General features: G+C 43.6%; 1 protein-coding gene across 1 annotated transcript; it reads right to left on the bottom strand.

Annotated features, from left to right (window-relative positions):
* Positions 1 to 8,250: 8,250 nt before the first annotated feature.
* Positions 8,251 to 14,320, bottom strand: LOC112903454 (serine carboxypeptidase-like 11). The gene is made up of 13 exons (XM_025972726.1): positions 14,158 to 14,320; positions 13,879 to 14,024; positions 13,451 to 13,650; positions 13,251 to 13,353; positions 12,905 to 12,942; positions 12,572 to 12,673; positions 12,395 to 12,478; positions 12,092 to 12,244; positions 9,793 to 9,864; positions 9,581 to 9,702; positions 8,866 to 8,979; positions 8,687 to 8,732; positions 8,251 to 8,576 (listed from the first exon to the last, which is right to left on the bottom strand). Exons 1-13 carry the CDS (start codon positions 14,274 to 14,276, stop codon positions 8,493 to 8,495), a joined length of 1,383 nt encoding a protein of 460 aa, XP_025828511.1. The 5' UTR covers positions 14,277 to 14,320; the 3' UTR covers positions 8,251 to 8,492.
* Positions 14,321 to 22,660: the final 8,340 nt, after the last annotated feature.

Genomic DNA, 22,660 nt, shown 5'->3' with positions numbered 1-22,660 from the left:
CTTGCATTTTTGGGAGGAACCCAAAAAGTCCCGCTGACCTTTGTCAGCCCGGTTGTCGTTGTTGCGCTTCTGGTTGAGGTCGGTGCGTCTTGGAAACCTCTCGCGCATCTTTTCTTCTTGTTCGGACCAGTCGTGCATCATGTCATGTAATCCTGCAACCGTCTTTGGCCTATTACGCCCAAAATCACGATATATACCTGGGTCTGTTAGGCCGTTGTAGAAGCAGTCGATGATGTCTTCCTCCGTGATGTTGGCGATGGTGGCCCGCACATCGAAGAAACGGCGGGTGTAGGACCGGAGGAGTTCTTTACGCTCCTGCTTGCACTGGGCGAGGTCGTGCCGGGTTCCAGCACGGGTTATCGCCACCTGGAAGTTGTCGATGAAAACCTTCTTGAGGCCCTCCCAGGAGTCGATGGAGTCGTTGGGAAGGCTTTCCAGCCAGGTCAGCGGTGCAGGCTCCAAAGCCATCGGAAAGTAGACGACTTTGGTAGTGTTGGAGCCACCGGCCACCTCAATGGCAGTGGAGTAACAGCGGAGCCATTGTTGAGGGGCCTGCTTACTGTCATACTTGGTGATGCCGATCGGCTTGAAACCCTCTGGGTACTTGTAGCTATTGAATCTCGTAGTGAACGCAGGAAAACGATCGCTGCAGTCAGCATCGTCCCACTCAGCTGCCTCGCGTTCCCGTCGCCTCGAGTCGAGGACTGACCGGACGTTGCGCCCCTCATTGATCTTCTGGCGAAGGTCCGGTTGTTGACGTGGGCGGTTGGGCTGACTCGGGTTGTTCGCCGGAGGTGGCTGCCGCCTCCCTCCGGTGACCTGACTGTGACAGTTCATGTATCTGTAAGCTAGGCTTATAATTTGATAGTGTGAAGTGTACGCTTGTTAGTATAAAACTTTTGTGTGTTTGTGTGAAACTGTTGAAAATTTAAACACAAGTAAAAAGGGTATTTTTGTAATTACAGAAAAACATAGGGTTGTTTTTGCAAAATGTATTTGGATTAGGGTAATTTCAAAATAAGTGAAAGTGGTTTTGTAAACATGTTTTCCTTGTTTTAACCCTTGTAAAGATATATTTATCCAAAAGTTTCATTGGAAATGTGTTTGTTGAAGTGTGTAAAAATTTTGGGTAAAGTGGTAAAAACAAGGATATTTATGTAATTTTATAAAAGTATAAGTCCTTATGCGCAAATATTTGAGTTACAAAAGTAATTTTCAAAAAGTTACTAGGGGCCAAATTATAAGAATGCAAGTAATCATGATAGCTTTGAAAACTTGCAATTAGGCCCAAGTTGTATGTAAAATATGTAACAAGGACAAATCTTTATGAAATTTAAAGTTAGTCCAAAGTTTCAACATAAAGATGCATACTTTGAGTTTTGGAGTTCAAACCCTAAAGCAAAGTTGTAGAGCTTGAAAAGTTGTACAACTTTTATTTTGGACATTTCTTCATTTGAACCCTGTAACAGTGGGTAATTTTGGTTTTACTTTCAGACCCTTGAAGTTTTTGCAAATCACAAACAGGTCCTTGGCGCCCTCCTATTCCTCTTCCTCCTCTGGACGCCTCCTCTGTTCCTCTGCTCCACTGCCGCCGCCGCCAATTTCCTTAACTCCGGCGTCAGTGCAGGCCCCCTCGCCGCCCCCTCTCCACCCCGGGCGCTGCCTTATCTCTTCCCCGCACTTATCCCTTCTCTCCCCCATCCATTCCTGTGCCGCCACGCACGGACTGCCGCCTGCCCGAGCAACCTGTGCAGCTCACCTGAGCCGCCGCCGTCGTTCCCCGGCCGAGCGCCCCTCCCTTTCCCTTCTTTCCCTATAAATAGCACCCCCAAGCCCTCTTGAAGCTGTTCCCCACCCCCTTTGCGCCCTGCCCTCGCCGGAGTGCCGCCCCCAGTGCCGCCCGCCGCCGCGCTACTGCCCCAACGCCGGCGGCCCACCTCCGTCCGTCTCTTCTCCTCCCAAGTGTGCCAAACGGTGCGCCCGAATGTCCTCTTCCTCCCCACCCCCTTCCCCTTGCGGATCCACCACTCCCTCGCCGGAATCGGGATGAACCCGAGCTTGCTCCGGCCATCTATGGCAGGAGGACCCAATTGCGAAATCTCAAATCTTTCCAAGGGTCCAAATGGAAGTTTTCAACCCTTCTAATATGCTGAACTTGGAAAACTCCTAGAAAATCGTAGAAAATTCAAAAAAATATGAAACCAGTTGCATGTGAATCTTCATTTCAAATTCTACCACTTTTGTTTTATGACCATGCTGTGAAAATGGATGGTTTGTACTGTATTTAGAATGGAAGTGAAGGGATGTTTGTTATTTCATGTGAGTGCTGTTTTTGACTTGTAAATTCAATAGAGAATTATAGAAAATTTCAAAAATTTCAAAACCAGTTTTGTTTGAAACTAGGTTTTGAACTCTATAACATCCATTAAATGAGTTTGACTTGAAACCAAATAGTTTTGAATCTATATTGAATCTAAGACATGAAAATGTAATGTCTTATCCGTAATTCCAATCTTTACCCTATAAGGTTAACTTTGTGATCATAATTTTTGATATACAAATTTCTATAGGACATATAAAGTGATATAAAATCTTCAAATCTAAACTCATAATATAATATAATTTCTTTTAAGATAACCATCTTGAATTATCTTAAGCAAAAATTTGCTAAGCATACCTTTTAAACTTTAATCAATTAAATCTCTTAATCATGAATTATGAAGTAATCTATTTTTAAATATTCAAAATCTTATAACATTCTTTACTCAAAAAGTTTAAATTCAAATCTAAATCTGAATTTAACTCTAATTTATGTTTTAATATTTATCTTGGATTAATTCAATTTGTTTATAATACAATTAACTAAATCTTTTCAGTGAAGCTTATCTAATTAGATCTTTTAATCAAAATCTTTTAAATACACAATAAGCTGTGTTTAAGTTTTCAAAACTTTATAACTCTAATTATTTAAGGTTCACATTCAATTTTGAATTTAATTTAAACTTGAAATATTTTAATTCCTGTTTTCAATTAAATCAATGCTATAATCATGAATTGAATGTAAATAATTCAGAGCTTAGGTTCCCTTTTTATACCATAAGTTCTTAAGTGTTAACCTATTGGATTGCAGCTAATCTTTGAAATATAGCTTATGTCCTTCTTGTTTAGCCTTGTATAAAAATTTTCAAGTCTTTTCCTGCTCTTTAGCTATGGAATTTAAGTGCCTTTGTGTTGTAGTTGATGAAATATTTGTTTGTAGATTTTAATCTTGCTAGGACCTTTTCTGTAAAATCAGCACACCCCGGCCTTTATCGATCACATACCTTTAGGATACACTTATCGACTACATACCTATCGGCTAGGTACTCTGTCAGATTAAAATGTGAATCGGCTATGTGTAAACCTTTGTTAAACAGCCGATTTATCTGAGTTTCACACTAGATCTTAAGATTCTTGCTTTCGGCTAATCCAAGCCGATTCTAGTCGTTTTCCGTATCGGTCAAATATGACCGATCAATCCTTAGTTTCCCCATCCTTGTCCACACACTTCTATCAGTCGATTTATCGACTGAGAATTCGACTTTACACCTATCGATCATATACCCTTAACCACACTCCAATCGGCTATGCGTCACTCAAGTGTTGTGCTGACATAATCGAGCCGATGCAACCACACTTAGTTACTTAGAATAACACTTAAGCACATCTCAGTTAAGACACAACTGCTTTAAGAAGCATCCCTTTGCCAAAGTAATCGATATTTTCATCGATCAATTGGGAAACCGATGCACCTATCCATCGGCTACACAGTCCAAAGTATACAACCCTAGATCAGTAAGATAGCACAATAGACACGCCTCTGTTAGACATGACCAAAGCACGGCAATCGGCTAAACCTGATGCATCCTCATCGGTTATAGCCAAGACCTTTACACTAACCAATTAGATAACCAAACATGCTACCCAATGAAGTTAAAATAAATGTTTAGGGTAACCCACCTTGTTGCTTAACGTAACTAGTTACTTTGGTTGATACCCGATAAATGACTGCCCAGTACAGGGTAGTTAGGTTGTTTGTCGAAATGTAATGTTCTTTTATTTGAATTGCAACGTTATCGTGAATTGAAATGAAAATGTATGCATCCATTGAACTCCATCTTGCATATCATGTAGACTCGATCTCCTCCGCCGACGGAAATTATCAGCTAATCCCGGAACCAAAAGGAGGTTATTCTGAAGACCCCAAGAACTTCATCAGGGAATTCTCGGAAGGCCCGAATCAAAGTTCGGACGTTATTAACTTGACTAACCCCAACCTCACCAGTAAAGGCAAGCCCCGGACATAACCCACTATTTTAATTATACTGCAATCTATATCTACTTACATATTCTTTGCATTAAGTTCTTAGGAAATGCTTGAAACCCTAGTTGCTTTCTCCTAGGAACCAATGTGATGGATACTAGCACTTGAGTCCGACTAGCTGCTATGCTAATAGGGCCGGTAGAAGTCGGGTGATTTCCTGTCACTCGCGCGATATAGGAATTGTAATGTTTTCATTCCTGTTATCACTATAAGGATGCCGGACGGGAGTTTTATGCGGTATCATGGTTGAGGTGATACCCCGTCTGTGTTGTTGAATTTGATAAGGTCGCGGTGTGTGCCGATCGGGGTTAAGCGTTTGAAAGTACTAACCACATGCCGTGAGTTATGGGTAAGCGGTAAGCCTAGTAGCCAATCGGCCCGAGGAGTGGACATACCTCCCACCACTCGATTTGCTTCTTTTGGTTACTTGGTTCGACTGGGGAAATACGTGTTGCAAGGGCAACCAGGAATACGGGTTTTGTAGTCGCGCTACAGACGTATGTCCTGCACGAGTGATGTGCGTATGTTCCTGCAGTCGCTTGTGGTGGACCTGTCCACGAGTCGGAATGAAAGGCAAACGGTTGCTTCGGAATGACCCTGTGGTGTTCCAAGCGTGTGAGTTAGGTTTACCTTGCAAGGTTAAATTCGATTCGAATCATCCGCTTCTCACGCAGATTGAGACTGCTTGATCCCTTTATCACACAGAGTAACAAGAGCAACTATATGATGATTAATACTGATGGTTGAAATAAAGATCTTACCATGCTTGAGTAGTTATAGGTGCTCACCTAGAAAGGATAATCAACTAGAACCTGAAAAGTAAAAGTTGAAGTTAAGGACCTACTCTTTGTTGCTTTTCAGCTGAAACTAAACCCAGAACCATTATAAGCTTCCATAAGTCTAGTTATGGGCTAAGTATACCCAATTCCGGGTAAGCCTTGCTGAGTATTAGAATACTCAGCCTTGCTAGATATATGTTTTGCAGGTAATGTCTTGAAGACCCTACTCCTCCCTTGCCCTGGCCCTGTGCTCTTTCAGAAGGTTGGTCCGTGGAATGGGACCCGTCCCCGGCCAGCACTGGTGATATCGAGCAATGTCGTGCTTGGGCTTAGCATGACATTCGTCTTAACGACGTATGGTAATCATCGCGTATGTTTTCCGCTGCTAACAACCATAGTTTTTAACAATTTGTAATCTTTTCTCTGAATTTTAATTTTCGTACCTCTTTTGGAAACCCTTGTAATGTAATTCCCTGTGATATAAAATGTGATGGTGAATGTATCTCTGGACTCACCTTCGTGTGAGGTAACCTTATTTGATCCTGTGTATCGGTGGTTTATCGGGACGTTACCCGACAGGCCAAGGGATTATACCGTTTGAAGTACGTCGGAGCCCTTTGGAGTGGACTCGCGTACTTGAGCCGGTATAATTCAGGTTGGTTCTGCCACACTGACTCCCACCCGCACCATCGTTGTTATTGCTGCGTTGGGGTCGCGGGCGATCGCCCGTTAGTTGACTTGGGGCCTGGCTCCGGCTATCTCCGACGCGCTCGTCCCCGACGAGTGATGCCGGGGCCTGCTGGTCCAGCTGGATCCATGCCTGTTGGGCATAGCGGAGCGCTTGTTGAACGTTGGGATCGTTGCTTCGCTCGAGTAGCACTGTTACCCGAGCGATGTTGGCCACAGGAGTCCTGAAGCCTCGTTCATCTGCGGCGGCGAATTCAGCGTCAAGTTCGCGCTGTGCAGAACGTATGAGCTCGTTGGCCCGCCTTCTACGAAACACACGAGCTCTGTTCCTGGCTCTCCGCGCGTCGTGCTCGGCGTCGTTCTCGTCGACAGCATCGGCAGTGTCTTCGTCTTCTGATATCCCATCAAGTGCGCTGATGGGGATGAGGGCATCGTGGTCCCCCTCCTCCGCCATCAGCACCTGGCGGGTTGCGAGTTCTTCAGAGGAGGCTTCGACTAGTTGAGTCGAGCCCTCGGTGATGGTAGCCAACGCTCTGCCCTCTTGAAAAGGCAAAGGTTTGAGGTGGGCTACCAAGCGGTCTTCATGTCCGAGTAGATCGGACAGATCCATCCCCTTCCAATGAACGATTCATCCTTCGGAGGTGGTGGTGATCATCAGCCCACAAGTGGCCAGGTGATCCTCAGCCCCCCGACATGCGGTGGCATCGGAACCCCCAGCCTGGAGCAGAGAGTCCAGGTCCTTCTCCAACTCGGAGAAAGGAACAGTAGTGAAAGACTCTGCCTCGGTTTCCCTGGCAGAATAAAAAAATGGCAACTTGTCGAGATTATCGACAAAGTCATCGAGCCTGGCGGCGAGTGTTTTTAGCTTGATGGTATCGTCGACGATGTGCCTACGGAATCCGCCTGCACCGTTGGTAACGCAGACCCACGAGCCAAAAACAAAGGTTGTGCCCTCAGGGAGCACGGGACTGGGGAACTTGAAAAAAGCCATCGAGTTCTCCAGCGGATCTCTGATGCGCCCCCCTACCTGGCGCGCCAGCTGTCGGGTTTTATCCGGCTGCCCACCGAGGGGTATACCCAAGGTGGTTGGTTTTGGATTGGGGTGCGCCGAGATCAGGAACTCGAAGGTGCAGACAACACAAGATTTAGATAGGTTCAGGCCGCAATATGCGCAATGCCCTACGTCCTGTATGATGGTTTGTATTGCCTTGATGTTGATCCGGTGATCTCTGTTTTGAGGGGGTCCCTGCCCGCCCTTATATATCCGGGGGGACAGGGTTACATGAATCCTAGCCTGATACTAGCTTAGGAATCGTACTCAAGTACAACTCGAGTAGTTTCTTTCTGTATCGACTAGTTCTACTCCGCATGCGGGTAGAATACAACATAAATAAGGTACAGGACACGTCCTGTCCCCTAGCCCAATACGGACTCCTTGATGTACACAGCCCCGTGGCCCCGGGTCTGACAGTCGGGTACACCCTTCTCCAGATCGGATGGTATCCGATCCGAGAAGTCCTGGTGCAGCACGAGTTTAAGCTGTGTCAAAAATGGACACCTCCTCGATCTCCCTAGCAAGGTCAGGGAGCAGCATCCCATCGAGGCAATCAACGAACTCATTGAGATCACTGCGTCGGGTTGCTGCAGGCAACTCCAGCTCCCTGGTGTCGGCCAGATGGCTGTTGAAGCCACTCGAACCGTTGGCGACGCAGACCTAGGAGCTGAAGATGAAAGTTGTGTCCTCGTCGAGCATGGCGCTGGTGAAGTTTGAAATATACCATCGAGTTCTCCGGTGGATGCTCGATGAACACCCCTACCTGGAGCGCCAGCTGTTGGTGTTTAACCTCTAAGCCCACCGAGGGATACCCCCGAGGTGGTAGATTGTAGGTTGGGTGTCATTGAGATCAGGAACTCAAAGGTACAAGGAATACGAAACTTTAGACAGGTTCGGGCTGCCGAGAGCATAATACCCTACGTCCTGTGTAGCGGTTTGTATTAACTTAGATGATGTGATGTTTGGAGGCGGTTTCCTGCCCATCCTTATATAGTCTGGGGGGACAGGGTTATATGAAAATTCTAGCCCAATACTAGCTTAGGAGTCCTACCCGAATACTACTCGGGTAGTTTCCTTCTGTTCCGACTAGTTCTACTTCTGTACGAATAGTTACAACAGGTGTAGGGTGTGGGCCATGGCCCATCCCCTATCCTAGGAAATCTATGCAATGTGCACAGTCCCGTGAGCCCGATTCTGACATCCTTGAAATTGATTTTCAAGGGCGGAAGCGTTACTCGCCCCTGCAAATAGCTATTTTTAGCTGCGAGAAATAGGGGCAGATACCGTACCCGCCCCTAAAAATACATTTTTACCCACCCCTAAAAATACATTTTTATCCGCCCCTAAAAATCTTTTTTGTAGTAGTATTGAACAATTGTTTGTTTCCTGATATTACATTTGTGCATCCTAAATAAGATCACGTACAAGAACGGAAAAGAATGATTGGATCAATCTGTGCAAAAGACTGCTATATGTTCATGAGAGAGCCTCTCATGGAAGGTGACCGAGTACACCCAATCTGATCGGTCCGTATTTTGGGGAATGAAAATTCAGAAACAAGCACAAACGTTTTTACCCAGCATATACATTTGTCTACAATCACTGTTAGTCAAAGTGGCTTGTTGGAAATCCACCGCTTGAACATGGCGAGGCATCTCTCCGGCTGGAACTCTGGAGCAGTGTGTCCTCCACCCTGCAATAAAAATGATTTTAGTTATGCATTGTGATCTTGAGCTATGTATAGCACGATGCCTTGTGATCTTTGGCATTTAGAAATGCAGAAAGTTAAAAGAGTATTACTACCTTCACAGTAGCAAAGGTCAAGTTGTTCGAATAGGCTATAGCGAACCTGCACACATACAGACATACTCGAAATATAAGTGCACCACATGAAGTCTATATAGTCATATATTAAAAGGTGGCAATCTTACTTTACAAATCACATTAATCCTAAATAGTTTTTTTGCACTAATAAATCTCACCCTGCGGATTGGCCATCAACATGCCAAGCCCTCCAGTCATCAACAATAGAGAAGTTGAGTGATCTCACCCAGGCCTGGGTACCAAGAAATGGTATGACAACATCATGATCCCCGCTGTATCAATAATATGGACACATCATTAGTTTTTGCCCAAATACGATCTAACTGAAAATTATCTTATTACAGATAGTTGAGGACGTTGCTCATGAGGCCTGGATGCCACTGAGTTCATCAAGAGGGAACCCTATAATCTAACGGGCATCAGCCCACGTACAAAAACTGTTGTGAGCTCCGGAATAGGTACGAGGTGTGCAACGGCCATTACTTTATCCTCATCGCCCAACATCAGGCTCATAGGAGTGTTCCAAGAGAGCCTACATATTCACGTGGCATGATGGATTCTAGATATCCAGTTATTGTATCCTCTTTTTTCCCATGATCATTGTATCCCTCCTGCAGCCTTACTTAATCTGTGGGTGCTAAAAAATTATACCACCAGGGTAGTGCTTCTTCCTGTCTGGACATGGCTCACCAAATGTTCATGTTCTTTGAAATGTAGTAGAATACCTTTCAATGATACTGCTACATATATATACCTTAATTTTCTATATCAAATTAACCTTAGACATTCTGATACCAATGCAGGGGTATCATGTACCAAAAATCAGTGTCTAAGTCCTGCGGCAATGCTCATGTATGTTATTCACTGAATTACCTGTAAACTAATGCGCGATAACCTTTTAGTGTAAGATTTTGATGGTACTTTATGCTGCTTTCAATATCCTTGGAATATGGTAGGTCATGATCATGGCATCTCACCCACTCATCCTTGCTACCCTGTGTATCATACACACAGAGCACATGATTAGCTTAAATTTGATGTACATTTGAAACATAATCTGTAAAGCATGAAGTTAATTACTTCACCTTCTTGATACCAAGTGCATCTCGGGTGGCCATGCTATTCGCCCAGAAGTAAGATAGATAATTTACGTAGTTCTATGAGTTGAAGAAATAAACAAGATTCAGTCACAACCAGTACTATTTATTTACTAAAGGATTGAGATTAAATATAGTGTTAGAGATGTTTCCAGTCATGGTAAATTTAGTTTTGGACTCTGTGTTTTATTTGTTTACTATAATCTTTATAATTTTGGACTGACAAATGGCAGCCATTTACAGTAGTGTGTAACTAATGGAACTGTAACATCAGCCTTGTTCATCATCAGAGGTTGTTATCATCCATACCAGACGCACTTTAGCTTGGTCATTTTCTTCTGACTGATATTTGGCTTTGTATGCATTCATTTGTTCTTTAATGTCATATTTAAAATATTATGTTTAATTTTCTCGGGTTTTATCTGTTATCTATAGCTACCGATACTGATTGATTTTTTCATGACAAAAATAATGTCGGACAATATGAATAGTGCATAAATTAGTCTGAGATTGGATAACCACATTGCTTAAATGTAAGCATTTAAAGGATATATGGTAGATACAGAGAAATCAATATAGTAAATCCATCTAATAATGTTTTGTCTAGATGACATGAGCAGAAATGAAATCCATGTAGTACTTAGACAAAAAAAAACACACTAGACTTTGGTCTAGTTCCAACTTGCTTAGCATCTTTCCTCTAGCCTATCTTGCTCGGCCCATGGACATGACGGAAACTGGATGCTAGAGACGAGTGCAGTCTATAAAAGGACATGGTCTAGGGAAGTAATGCTATGTTATCATTAAATAAATAGTACCTTCAAAACATCTTTGAAATTAGATTTTCAAACTGCTAAGTTTTTAGTTGTTTCATGCTTTAAATATTTACTTGAGAAATATTACAAAATTAAACCAAAAATATATAGAAATTGTCAAGATTAGACATACATATAGTCTACATCTCTAGTTTTCATCCACTAAAATTGTTAAATGGTTAGGTCAACATTATCAAATGGGAGCAGCGAAGGTTGTGTATGTTAATGTTATTGGTTAATGTCAATTATACAGAAAAAGACTATATGTCAGAATGGAATGTATACCAGTGTGAAGAATACGGACACTTACACATAGAGATGCAAGTGGGTTCCCAATAGTATTTTTTGGATCACCTAATTAATTACAATGGCATACCACTCTAGTTTATTTCTCCTCCAAAATTAATTACGTAAAATGTTATTTTAGTTCATTTTATTAACTTATTGGGTCAACCCAATCACGTAAAATATTTATGACTTGAATCCCTACTTACACATATATATTGAAATTTATATTGTGAATGAAGAATATTGATATCGGACTCAGAATGTGCAATAGTCCTACGATCAACATTAACATCACAGAATCCGGAAACAAGCCTCTTTAAAAGTTTGTTCTCTTGAAATTTTTTTCCACACAGCTTATCACCAGCGGTGAAAAAAATTGATTTTCACCACCGTTTCATAGCTTCAACCAGCTATGATAACCACTTTCACTATCGGATCAAGCCACGAATTTGTGGTGATAACATAAGCTATCTTCAACTGCCGGGTCATGGCTTGACACATGCAGTGAAAACCGCAGATGAAAGAATTTATAAGTTTTTTATATGAAGTTGGTTGAAGACAAACTTTACATAAATATTACAGAGCTAAAACAAGATCTAAAATTTTTTAGTTGACAACATCTTTACTTGAGATTATTTAGATACTCAAATATTCGATATAAGTTATCAAACATACCTAACAACCTCAAATGGAAACAAGGTACTCCACGAGATCTACAATTTTGTAGTGATATTTTTTTAATCTGAGATTATTTTTATTCCAAATATTACATATAAGATTCAGAAAAGTTAGTACAAAATAATAACATCCCTAAGGAAGGTATTCGTGAGGCTTGAGGGTGTGAGTTTGTCCACACTTGATTATTTGCCTAAAAGTTCTTGTGTGTTATGCCTCGTGATGCACAATGATTGTGGTAGTTGCTTGGGTTAAAGAAAAGTTTTCCCATCATTATCAACTTTTTTAAGTAGTTTTTTAAAAGGTTAACGGCGCTGGTGCATGATTCAAACTGGGGTAAAAAATAATTATCACGGTCGTTTCCAAATCTTCCGTGATGTGCTATATTATCAGTTATCATTGCCATTTGCCGAGTTAAATCTAATAACCCCCTGAGCTGGAATGAGCTCTTAAGAACCGGCGGTGATGAGCTTTATATAATAGTGCAAATGTATGTCTAAAATACTTACCTGACAATCCATTGGAGGACGTGGTGGTGGACGTTTTAATCCTTTAGTTTCCTTCTTCAGTATCATCCTCCTTGGAGATTCATCGTTTGGTCCGGGAGAAACGTAAAAGCATTTTTTGTACAAAATATGTGGCTTCGAACATTCATTAAGAAGCTGCCCATAGTTAAGTAATGAATTACATCGAGAAAGAAAATAACAAAATAAACATTGGAAAAAGCATTTGAAAATTGTCATTTTACAAGGAAATTAACTTGAAAGCTCTCGAGGACCACAAAAGAGGCCTGAGATAGCTTGTCTACTTACTTCGTTTAGTCTCTTCAGAGATTGATCACAAATCATATTTGTCGGGTTGCTATAGCTCTCTCCTTTGCAATGTTTCTTTATAGCCTTAAAAAGTTGATCACCTCGCACGTCGATAACAGATATGTATACCACACTTGATGGAATATTTAGTAGTTAAAACTGAGCGTAGTTAAATACCTCGTACAATTGGTCTGAAATGATCCCGACTCCGTGAGCATAAGGTACTCGGGAATCAGTGTCAATGCTCTCACCTGTAGCAGGGTTTCCTACTAGGTAGCCCTGATTCAGTCATTATAACGCATACAAAGTAAGGAGCTTAGTGTAGGCTTGTAACTCATATTGAGACTATCAAACAATCAAATATGAAAATCTTTGTAGCTTAAATAGCTAATTGGAAGAATACGCCATAGAAATTTGGCTACTAATATGATTATCTGTCAAGTGTACCCCTTTAAAAGCTATGTTCTCAGGTATATGATAGTGAAGGAGAGACTCTGCTACGAATGGTACCTTAAGATTAAGAGCAGGCTTGACTTGTGCTTCCGTATCTGAAAACAGAGCAGCAGTTACTGTATCTCAATAGTATGCAAGAAAAGCGCACAACCTTCTTGAATACTCAAATGTTAAGCAATTTAAAAATTATATCTGAATATAGATTGTTTGTAGTTTAGTAGGTAAATAGTACTGATAACAGAACACTGATAACAGAACTACTCCTTTTTCATGTAAAAAAAAAGACATAGCTTCAGAGATTCGCAGCAGTCAATCCAAAATTGACATCAGCTTTGTTGGTATAGCCAGAGCAACAACTCAGAAATACGTTGATGTCTCAATAACTCAACCTGCACAACGGTACCTTCTGAAATCTTCTGCACAAGATATGGTACAATCTTTCCCCCGTAGGAATCCCCTCCAACATAGAAAGGGTTCGCAAGGAAATCCGTGTGTCCTTCAACCCACTGCACTTATCATCAAGCAGGGGCACAAAATACTAAATCTATAATCCAAAAAAAAATAACGAAAAAAATCAGAAGATGGCAGTGTATTTCTCCATACCTTGTAGAGAAATTTCTTAAGCTGCAGAGAAGAAGATACATCCCCAACATCATATCCCTTGGGATGACGTGAGAAGGAGAATCCGGCGCCGACGGGTGAATCGACAAATATGATGTTTGCGGACTTGGTCCAAGTGTAGGGATTGTATTTCAGCCGAGGTACGCTGCCATTGTAGGGCTCCCTGATGAATTTCACTGGGCCTGCAGTTTATGCAAACCAATCAAGGTTCCGTGGACGACAGAGAACAGAGAAGGAAAGCAGGTCTATGATTAACAAACAGGGTGGGTCAAGCTCAGGCCGGACTGCTTTTCGCATGTGAACGAACAAAGAAGAAAAGCAGGTCCATGATTAACATTGTGAAGTAGGACAGGTTACAGACGATATGTCAAGACAGGAAAGATTCTTTCATATCCAACAAAATTGCTCACCAATCTCAAACGCAAGGCCGCTGAAGACGGTGCAACGGTCACCGCCGGTGAGCCAGAGGAGGACCGGGTCGCGGCGGGGGTCATCCTCCGACTGGATGAAGTAGTAGAACAGCTCAGCCCCGTTCTCCTCATCCACATTCACATACCTAGTTAAATTCACCCAAGCAACACCCGTTATAGATTGGAGTAGAAGAAATGGATGACATACCTGCTGAGTATCCGCATATGCGATGCAAAAGCGGAGCGGGATTGCCAACATAGATTGATGCATTCACGAACCCTGTTTCCAGGCGGAAAGGAAGAGCACCCTCATATCCCGGGAGGCTGTCCACGAGATTCCGCTCTGCGGCAAACGCAAGCTTGAAGAGGCAGAGAAGTAACACGAGCTTAAGGGCCATGAGAGGCCGCCGCGTCTAACACAATGATTAGGTCTGCCTAACTGCCTTGGCCACTGAAGTATAGGAATGGCAGGTACAAATAAACCCTGCCCCGGCTGCTCGTAGTGGATGTTCCGAATCAGAAGTCGACGAATAGCTAGAAAGCTCGACAATAAAAATGCAGTATAAAACGTCAGCACATTGGATAGGCCTGTGAGCGCGTTGACATTGTATTTTCCCCAGAAATTATTTGGATGTTAACTTATTACCAGCGAGTCCGCAGCAAACATGCAGAAACGTGTAAGGTGAATACTGGTATGTTAAAAAATAGATAGTTGCTCAAAGTCGTCACATTAGAATTATTTTACTGAGTTATATAGAAACCTAACTGGATGAAGCAAATAGAAATATACTAGGTGAATACCCATGCTTTGCTACGGGACCTTAAAGAATTTCAGTGCAATAAGACAAACATGGAAAACATGAAAATTTAAAATTGTACGCTTGTTTTATATAGAAACTTGTACCTCATATATGTTAGTGAAGACGTGAGCCCTCATCTTCCAATTTGTCATTTTATATGTACTTCTAGCAAATCAACACAAGTGCAATTACACAAAGATGTAATAGTATAACCATAAAATAAATCACGTGCGCAAAAGTAGCAAAAGAAATGGTAACTCAAGTGAAATTGTAAAATAACATGTGATGTCTAAGGTAACCGTAAAAAAATAATAGTGTATATTTGTCGGTAGCCATAGAACAATGCATTCACCTTGCAAAATATTTTCTCCGCCAAATGCATTACCCACCTTCATTACAAAGCTTAACAGAGTGTTTACGAAAGGTCGAAACCTGTTGGGGCTGCCAGCTTGACAGGGTACATTTTAGAGTAAGAGCGTCACTACACGTAAGGTAAAGAAATGAAGGGTCACCTCTACTAAGGACAACCCTAAAGCATGATGGATAGCAAAGGAGAGCACCACCACAACAGAAAGAAAAAAAACAGCAGCTAGGCCAGAACTACGTCGGCATAATTGCAATTCCAGTGCAATCTTATTAACTATTACTATAACATTAACATGTGGTTTGTCCATTAGAAGCGGCATCCAATGATTCACGAACATCATCATCTTGTGCACCGCCACCTAACGGGAACTCACCAGCTTTGCATTAAATATCATGTCGTTTCTTGTCTTCCACAACGCCCACATTGCCCTCGTAGAAACAAAAAGAAACAGAGCTCTTGATGTTGTTGCTTTGTCTCTCAACAATTCATTGAAAGCATCAGAATATAGGTTAGGGTCATCTGCCAATTCAAAGTATTTTCTAAGGAAACCTAGTGGAAATTTGCAACGGTGCACTGAAAATAATATGGTCTGAGGTTTCAGGCTGATTACACAGCCTGCAAAATTCAGTACGTGACCATTTAAACTCTTCCAATTGAACGACAAATTCTATTGTATGATTGTATCATGGAAAACCTTCAAGATATTGATTTGGATCTTCAAGGGACCTCGTTGAATCCTGCACATCCATTATTTGTTGATCTTTGACACCTCCAAAGGTTATCATTCTATACAAAGACCTAGCTGTATATTTGCTAGTTTTTTTTTCCAGAGCCCATCTCACTCTGTCCTTCCATCTGTCAGAACAACCCAACTTAACTTCACTTGAATCTCAAGCCATCCTTAGTCTCCTAGGGCCAAAGGATCTTCTGAACCTCAAAAGCCAATCACCATTATTATAACATCTCTCTACAGAAATATCACATGCATGTTCACTAAATGCCGATCGTTCTCAACTGCAGAAATAAATTAAAATGTTGAATATGAAGAAACATGGGCATAGGAGATGGCTGAATGGGCACAAAGAGCAGGGCAATGCCAGCATTTGAAGTCTTTGAAAAAACCATTGAAGTAACCCTCGGTTCTCTTACAGAGTGTGTTAGACCCGGGGCCACGGGACTACGCACATGGCATAGAATATTCTAGAATAAGGGACGGTCATGTCACATACCTTATATCTATTGTAACTACTCGGATACAAGTGGGACTAGTCGGAACAGAAGGAAACTACCCAAGTAGTACTCGGGTATTACTCCTAAATCCAGAGTATATAAGGGCGGGCAGGGACCTCCTGCTAAGCATAACCAATCTAAACCAATACAAACCACCATAAAAAATATAGGGTATTGCGCAACTCATGGCCAGAACCTATCTAAACCTTGTGTTGCTTGCACCTTCGAGTCCCTCTCCGCATTGGAGAAGGACTTGGATGACCTATCTTCAACGACTACGACTCGGACTCTGATGACAGCGCCGAGCCCTTTATGGGTGGTCATCAGGGTCTAGTGATCACTTCAACGCCACAAGGTCACTTCGTGTATTGGAAGGGCATGAAACCCTCTGAACTACTTGAAGACGTGACACCCGTCTTGTGGCACACCTTGATTCACTGCCTTATCAAGAAGGCAGGCCCCTTGCCACCACCGCCGAAGGAGGAACCGTGCTGGTTGACTACAGCTCCGATGAGCACTCTTCACACCGCCATGTCTACATGGTGGAGGTCGAAGGGAAAGGCAACGGGAACCCCAACGAGCTACTCGAGCAAATCTCTGGGGATGAGCATAACGCCGACGCAGGCGATGAGAACGACGCCGAGCGTGACGCTCGCTGATTGAGGAACCAGAAGCACGCTGCACGCAGAGGAAATGCCGCGGAGCGCCAGCACTGCATGCAGCGCAACCTTGACACTGAGTTTGCAGCGGCTGGTCAACAGGGTTTCCAAACCCCAATCGCTAACATCGCGGGTGTAATGCCATAGTAGCCCACTGTAAAGACCTAGCCGCACAAATAGCTCTGCGATTGGCTTAGAAGGCGTGGGTGCAGCTCGACCGTCAAAATCCTACTCCATCAGTACTGGCCCATGAAGAACAAATGGGCGAAAGCTAAAGTCACCCACAGGCCAGCCGAACTCCCAAGGGACACCCTCGCAGTGTTCCGGAGGCAACGCCGGCAACAATGACGCTGTGCAGGGTTGCCGCACCGCAGCTGAGAGGCCACGGCCACCTCTAGGGGGTGCCCAGGCACCACCACCACCACCGCAACGTCACGCTGGCAACCACATCCGTCAACGACCACTTGAGAACCTGCCGATGGATGATCTCCGCCAGAAGATCAACGAGGGGCGTGATGCCCGCACTATCATCGAGGAACGGTGAGAAGAGCGAGCTCATGCCGAGGGGTATTACATACTAGATGACAGTGATCGCTTCTCGGTGTTCATGCGCCGATTCAGCTTGTACTAGTACCCGGAGGGCTTCAAATCGATCGGCATCACCAAGTATGATGACAAGCAAGCTCCCCATCGGTGGCTCAGGTGCTACTCCACAGCCATGGAAATCGCGGGCAGCTTCAACACCATCAAGGTCGTCTACGTCCCGATGGCCTTGGAGACCGCTCCCCTCACGTGGCTGGAAAGCCTCAGGAAAGACTTCATCGACTCTTAGGATGATCTTAAAGCTGTCTTCACCAACAACTTCCAAGGGGCGATCACTCGAGCAAGTACTCATCATGTTCTGTCTCAATGCAAATAGGAACATAAGGAGCTCCTGCGATCCTACAATCGCAGCTTCTTTGACACTCGCGCCACCATCACCAACATCTCCGAGCAAGACGTCATCGACTGCTTCCACAACGGCATCACCGACCAAACTCTCTTTAGAGATTTTGGCCGCAACCAACCCAAGACCGTTGCAGGGCTCCACAACATGATGAAAGCTTGGGCGGACCAGGAGGACCAGGAGCGCAACCGCTTCTTGAAGCATTGCAACGACTACAACAACAACAAGAGGGGGAACGGCCACCGCAACGACAGAAGCCAGCGGGACTACTCGGGATCTTCCCAAAAGCACAAGCCAGACGATGTCATCACAGCTGTCGAGCGCCCCCCACGTGGCAAGAAGTCGGGGATGACGCAGGATCAATTTGAGAAACTCCTGTAGAAGCAGTGCCCATGGCACCCAGGTGCCAAGCACTCGGCGATCGAGTGCTATAACCTCTGAAGGACCTTCAACGCCCCACCTCTTGACAAGAACGCCAAGAGGAAAGGCAAGAGCAAGTAGGACGACGATGAATCAGAGCACAAGTCTTGGGGCGGCCAATTCTAGGATGCTTCAAAGACCATCAACATCATCTTTGGCAGCAAATCTAGCTTCGCCTCCAAACGTGCTCAAAAGCTAATGTTCTGCGAGGTCTTGTCTAACGAGCCGGCGGTACCACGACCACTCCAATGGTTGGAGCTCCCCATCTTGTTTTCAAGAGATGATCACTGGATTAGCTTCTTAGAGCCGGGAAAATTCCCGCTCGTGCTGGACCCAATGGTGGCCAATGTCAGGCTCATCAAAATACTCATCGATGGAGGAAGTGGCCTTAACCTTCTCTTCATGAGTACCTTGAAGAAGATGGGTCTTGACATCACAGACATGCTTACCCTAAGCAAGCCCTTCTACGGCATCGTACCAGGGAACTCGGCCACACCACTCGGGACTGTAACCTCCCAGTCACCTTCAGCACGAGGGAGAACTACAGGATTGAGTACATCAAGTTCGAGGTGGCAAACTTCGAATCTTCGTACCACACCATCCTGAGAAGACCTGCACTGGCCAAGTTCATGGCCGTGCCGCACTACGTCTACTTGCTTCTCAAGATGCCAGGAAAGAGTGGAGTCCTCACCTTCCACGGCAACTTGAAGAAGTCATACGACTACGGTCAGGAGGCCATCGAGTACGCTTTGACCACGCGCGTGCCAGATTCTTTAGCAGAAGTACTCACGGCCGCACAGCAGCTCTCCCAGTTAGGGCTAGAGATCCCAACAAAGAAGGCAAACCAATCCAAGGTGCATACCACTGCAGACGTCATGCTCAAGTCAATCCAGCTGCAGGAGGGCGAGTCGTCCAAGACAGCCATGATCAGCATAGTGCTCGGTGGCAAATAGGAAAGCGCGCTCATCAATTTCCTTAGGGCCAACCGAGACATGTTCATGTGGAAACCAGCGGATATGCTAGGTGTGCCAAGGGAGCTGATCGAGCATAATTAGAATGTAAATTCTAAAGCCAATCCTATGAAGGAGCGACTTCGTAGATTCTCTCAGGACAAGAGGGAGGCGATCGAAAAGGAGATAGCTAAACTTCTCGTGGCTAGTTTCATCAAATAGGTGTTCCACCTAGAGTGGTTAGGCTAGATGTTCTCGTAAAAAAGAAGAATAACAATAAATGGAGGATGCGTGTTGATTATACCGATCTCAACAAGCACTACCCGAAGGATCACTTTGGGCTACCACATATCGACCAAGTCATTGATTCCACTATTGGCTGCGTACTACTCTGCTTCCTTGATTGCTACTTGTTGATGGTCCTTAAATGCGAAATCTGACCATCAACTATACTCACAAAAAAAGGAAAACCATACCTCTTACTCACATATTTGTATCACTAACCTAGCTCCACAATTGTATTGTCTATTTAGCCATTTTAGGAACGCAAGTCTGAAATAAGAAGAAAACATGAAGAAGGCGTAGCATAAATGCACAGAAGATCGTCTGCTACGCTGCACACGATTGAAGGGCCCACAAATCGGACCAAACGGGCGTGCCAAGGCCCGAATCACCGAGGATCAACAACACAGCCCACCTGTCAGCTATCCAGAGGAAGGCAGACCCTAGGGAGCACCATCTGGGTTCGGCCGACCCCCAGATTCTATTGAACCTGGATGGCTTCCCCGGCTGCCAAATCTTTGGCGGGAAGATCATCCTTATCTCCTCAAGGGCGGTGGCTAAGGTTTCCATACGAAGGGATGGTGGGAACTGCCCTTGGAGGGTATAAAAGGAGGCCTCCCCCCCATTCACACACACCACACATTGGAGCCTCTCTCTCCCTCTCTCACTTGTGACTTCTAATCCTTAGGGTAGTGGAGCTAGGCTAGAAATCCTCTTTAGTGAATCCAGCCGTCCTCAAGATCGTTGAGCAATCCTCGGCCTCTGGTATGGCTTTGTATTCGACTTGTCTGTATGCTATTCATAATGCAGAGCTTAGTCATGGTTTCAATGCTATCTTGATAGTTTATCATACCATGCCTTGTTCTTCCACAAGTTATGCTTTATATGTGGTTAGGCCAGATGCTCTAAGTAAGGATATCAGTTCGTTGTGCCTTTGGGCGTGCCTTAGTGTGGCAGAACCAACCTGAATTACACAGGCTCAAGTACGCAAGTACACTCTCAAGCGCTCCAACGTACTTCAAACGGTGTAACCCCTTGGCCTGTTGGGTAACATCCCGATAAACCACCGAATGCAGGATCAAACAAGGTACCTCGCACAAAGGCGAGTCCAGAGATACAATTGCCATCATATTGTACATCACAAGCATTTATATTACAAGAATTTCCAAAAGTAGTATCAGTTCTCAAACTGATAGAATTTATTACAAACCAGTTCAAAGTTTTCAAGATTACTGCAGCGGAATTTAAAAACACGACCATTATACACGTCGCTAGTACGGACATCATGCTAAGCCCTGGCATGACATCACTCGGTAGGATCAGTGTTGGCTGGGGACGGATCCCATTCCACGTACCAACCATCGGGCAGAGCATAAGGCCATGGCACAGGCAGAGTAGAGTCCTCAGGGGGATTACCTGGAACAAAAGTTACAATGCAAGGCTGAGTATCCTAATACTCAGCAAGGCTTACTTGTTTCATTGTATACTTAGCCATGTAACTAAACTATGAAGGTTTTAAATGGTTCTGGATTTAGTTTTCAGCTGAAAAGCAACAAAGAGCAGATCCTTACTTTCAAATTTTAGCTTTGAGGTTCTAGTTGATTATCCATTCTAGGTAAGCAACTATAACTATTCAAGCATGGTAGAATCTTTTGAACATACATCATCTTTGATAATCATAAGGTTGGTCTTGTTACTCTATGTGGCAAAGGGATCAAGCAGTCTCAATCTCCACGAGAAACGGATGATTCTGAATCGAATTTCACAACCTTGCAAGGGCTAACCTAACTCACACACTTGGAACATCCAACGATTGTTCCGAAGCAACCGTTTGCCTTTCATTCCGACTCGTGGATCAGATCCACCACAAGCGACTGCAGGACCATACGCACATCCAAAGTGCAGGATGTACGTCTGTAGCGTGACTACATGACCGTACTCCTGGTTGCCCTGCAACACGTATTCCCACACATCGAAATGAGTAACCGGAAAAACCAAATACGAGTGGTGGGAGGTATGTCCACTTGCCGGGCCTATTGGTTACTAGGCTTACCGCTTACTATATTTCACGGCATGTGGCTAGTACTTTCAAACGCTTAACCACCACTACCACACACTATGATCTTAGCCAAATTCATCAACACAGACGGGGTATCATCTCAACCATGATACTTCACATAGATCCCGTCCGTCATCCTTATAGTGATTACAGGAATGTAAACACTATAATTCCTATAAAGCTCGCGAGTGATAGGCAATCACTCGACTTCTACCGGTCCTATTAGCATAGCAGCTATTCGGGCTCAAGTTCTAGTATTCAGTACATTGGTTCCTAGGAATATGCAACTAGGGTTTTCAGACAACTCCTATGAAGTTAATGCACAAGTATATATATATATATATAAAGGTAGATTGCAGTGTAAATAAAGTAATGGGTTTATGTCCGGGGCTTGCCTTCTTGAGTGAGGCTGGGGGCAGGAGTATCAAAGTTTTCCAAACTTTGGTTCGGAGCTTCAGTTAGACTTTCGACGACGTTCCCGGGGTCTTCAGAATAATCTCCTTCTGGTTCCGGGATCAATTCTTAGTCTCCGTCAGCGAGAGTGGTTGAGTCTATATGATATGCAAAGATGTGGTTCAATGGATGCATACACTTTCATTTCACTTCACAATAAAGTTGCAATCTAAAGAAACTAACATTACATACTAACAAACAATACAATTTCCCTTTACTGGGTAGTCATTTATCGAGTATAAACTAACCTAGTTAGCTACACTAGACAACATGTTTCATTTTTACAGAACAAACTACTATAGCACTGGGGTTGAAACTTTTATTAATTACAGATAAAGCTATGTCTAAGCTACTATAAATTTTTCAAGATTTATTCTACACAGAATTGATTCTGAGAAAATAAACAAAATTGACAGCAAACTAACAAGATTCATTTTTAGCTTCTGTTCTAGTCATGAACTGGTGCTCAAATTTTATAGACAGTACATATGACTAAAACAAGGCTCTACAAAATTACAAGGATTTCCTAAGTAGGGAAACTATTTAACATGATTAAAGCTCACTTAAAAAGTATTAAATCAAAGGAATAGCTAAACAGAAGGAATGACCATGAAAT

Source organism: Panicum hallii, chromosome 8 (genome assembly GCF_002211085.1).
Source record: "Panicum hallii strain FIL2 chromosome 8, PHallii_v3.1, whole genome shotgun sequence".
In the NCBI taxonomy this organism is placed as follows: Eukaryota; Viridiplantae; Streptophyta; class Magnoliopsida; order Poales; family Poaceae; genus Panicum; species Panicum hallii.
The sequence above is the reverse complement of the archived record's forward strand: the minus strand, read 5'-3'. Positions and strand labels throughout refer to the sequence as shown.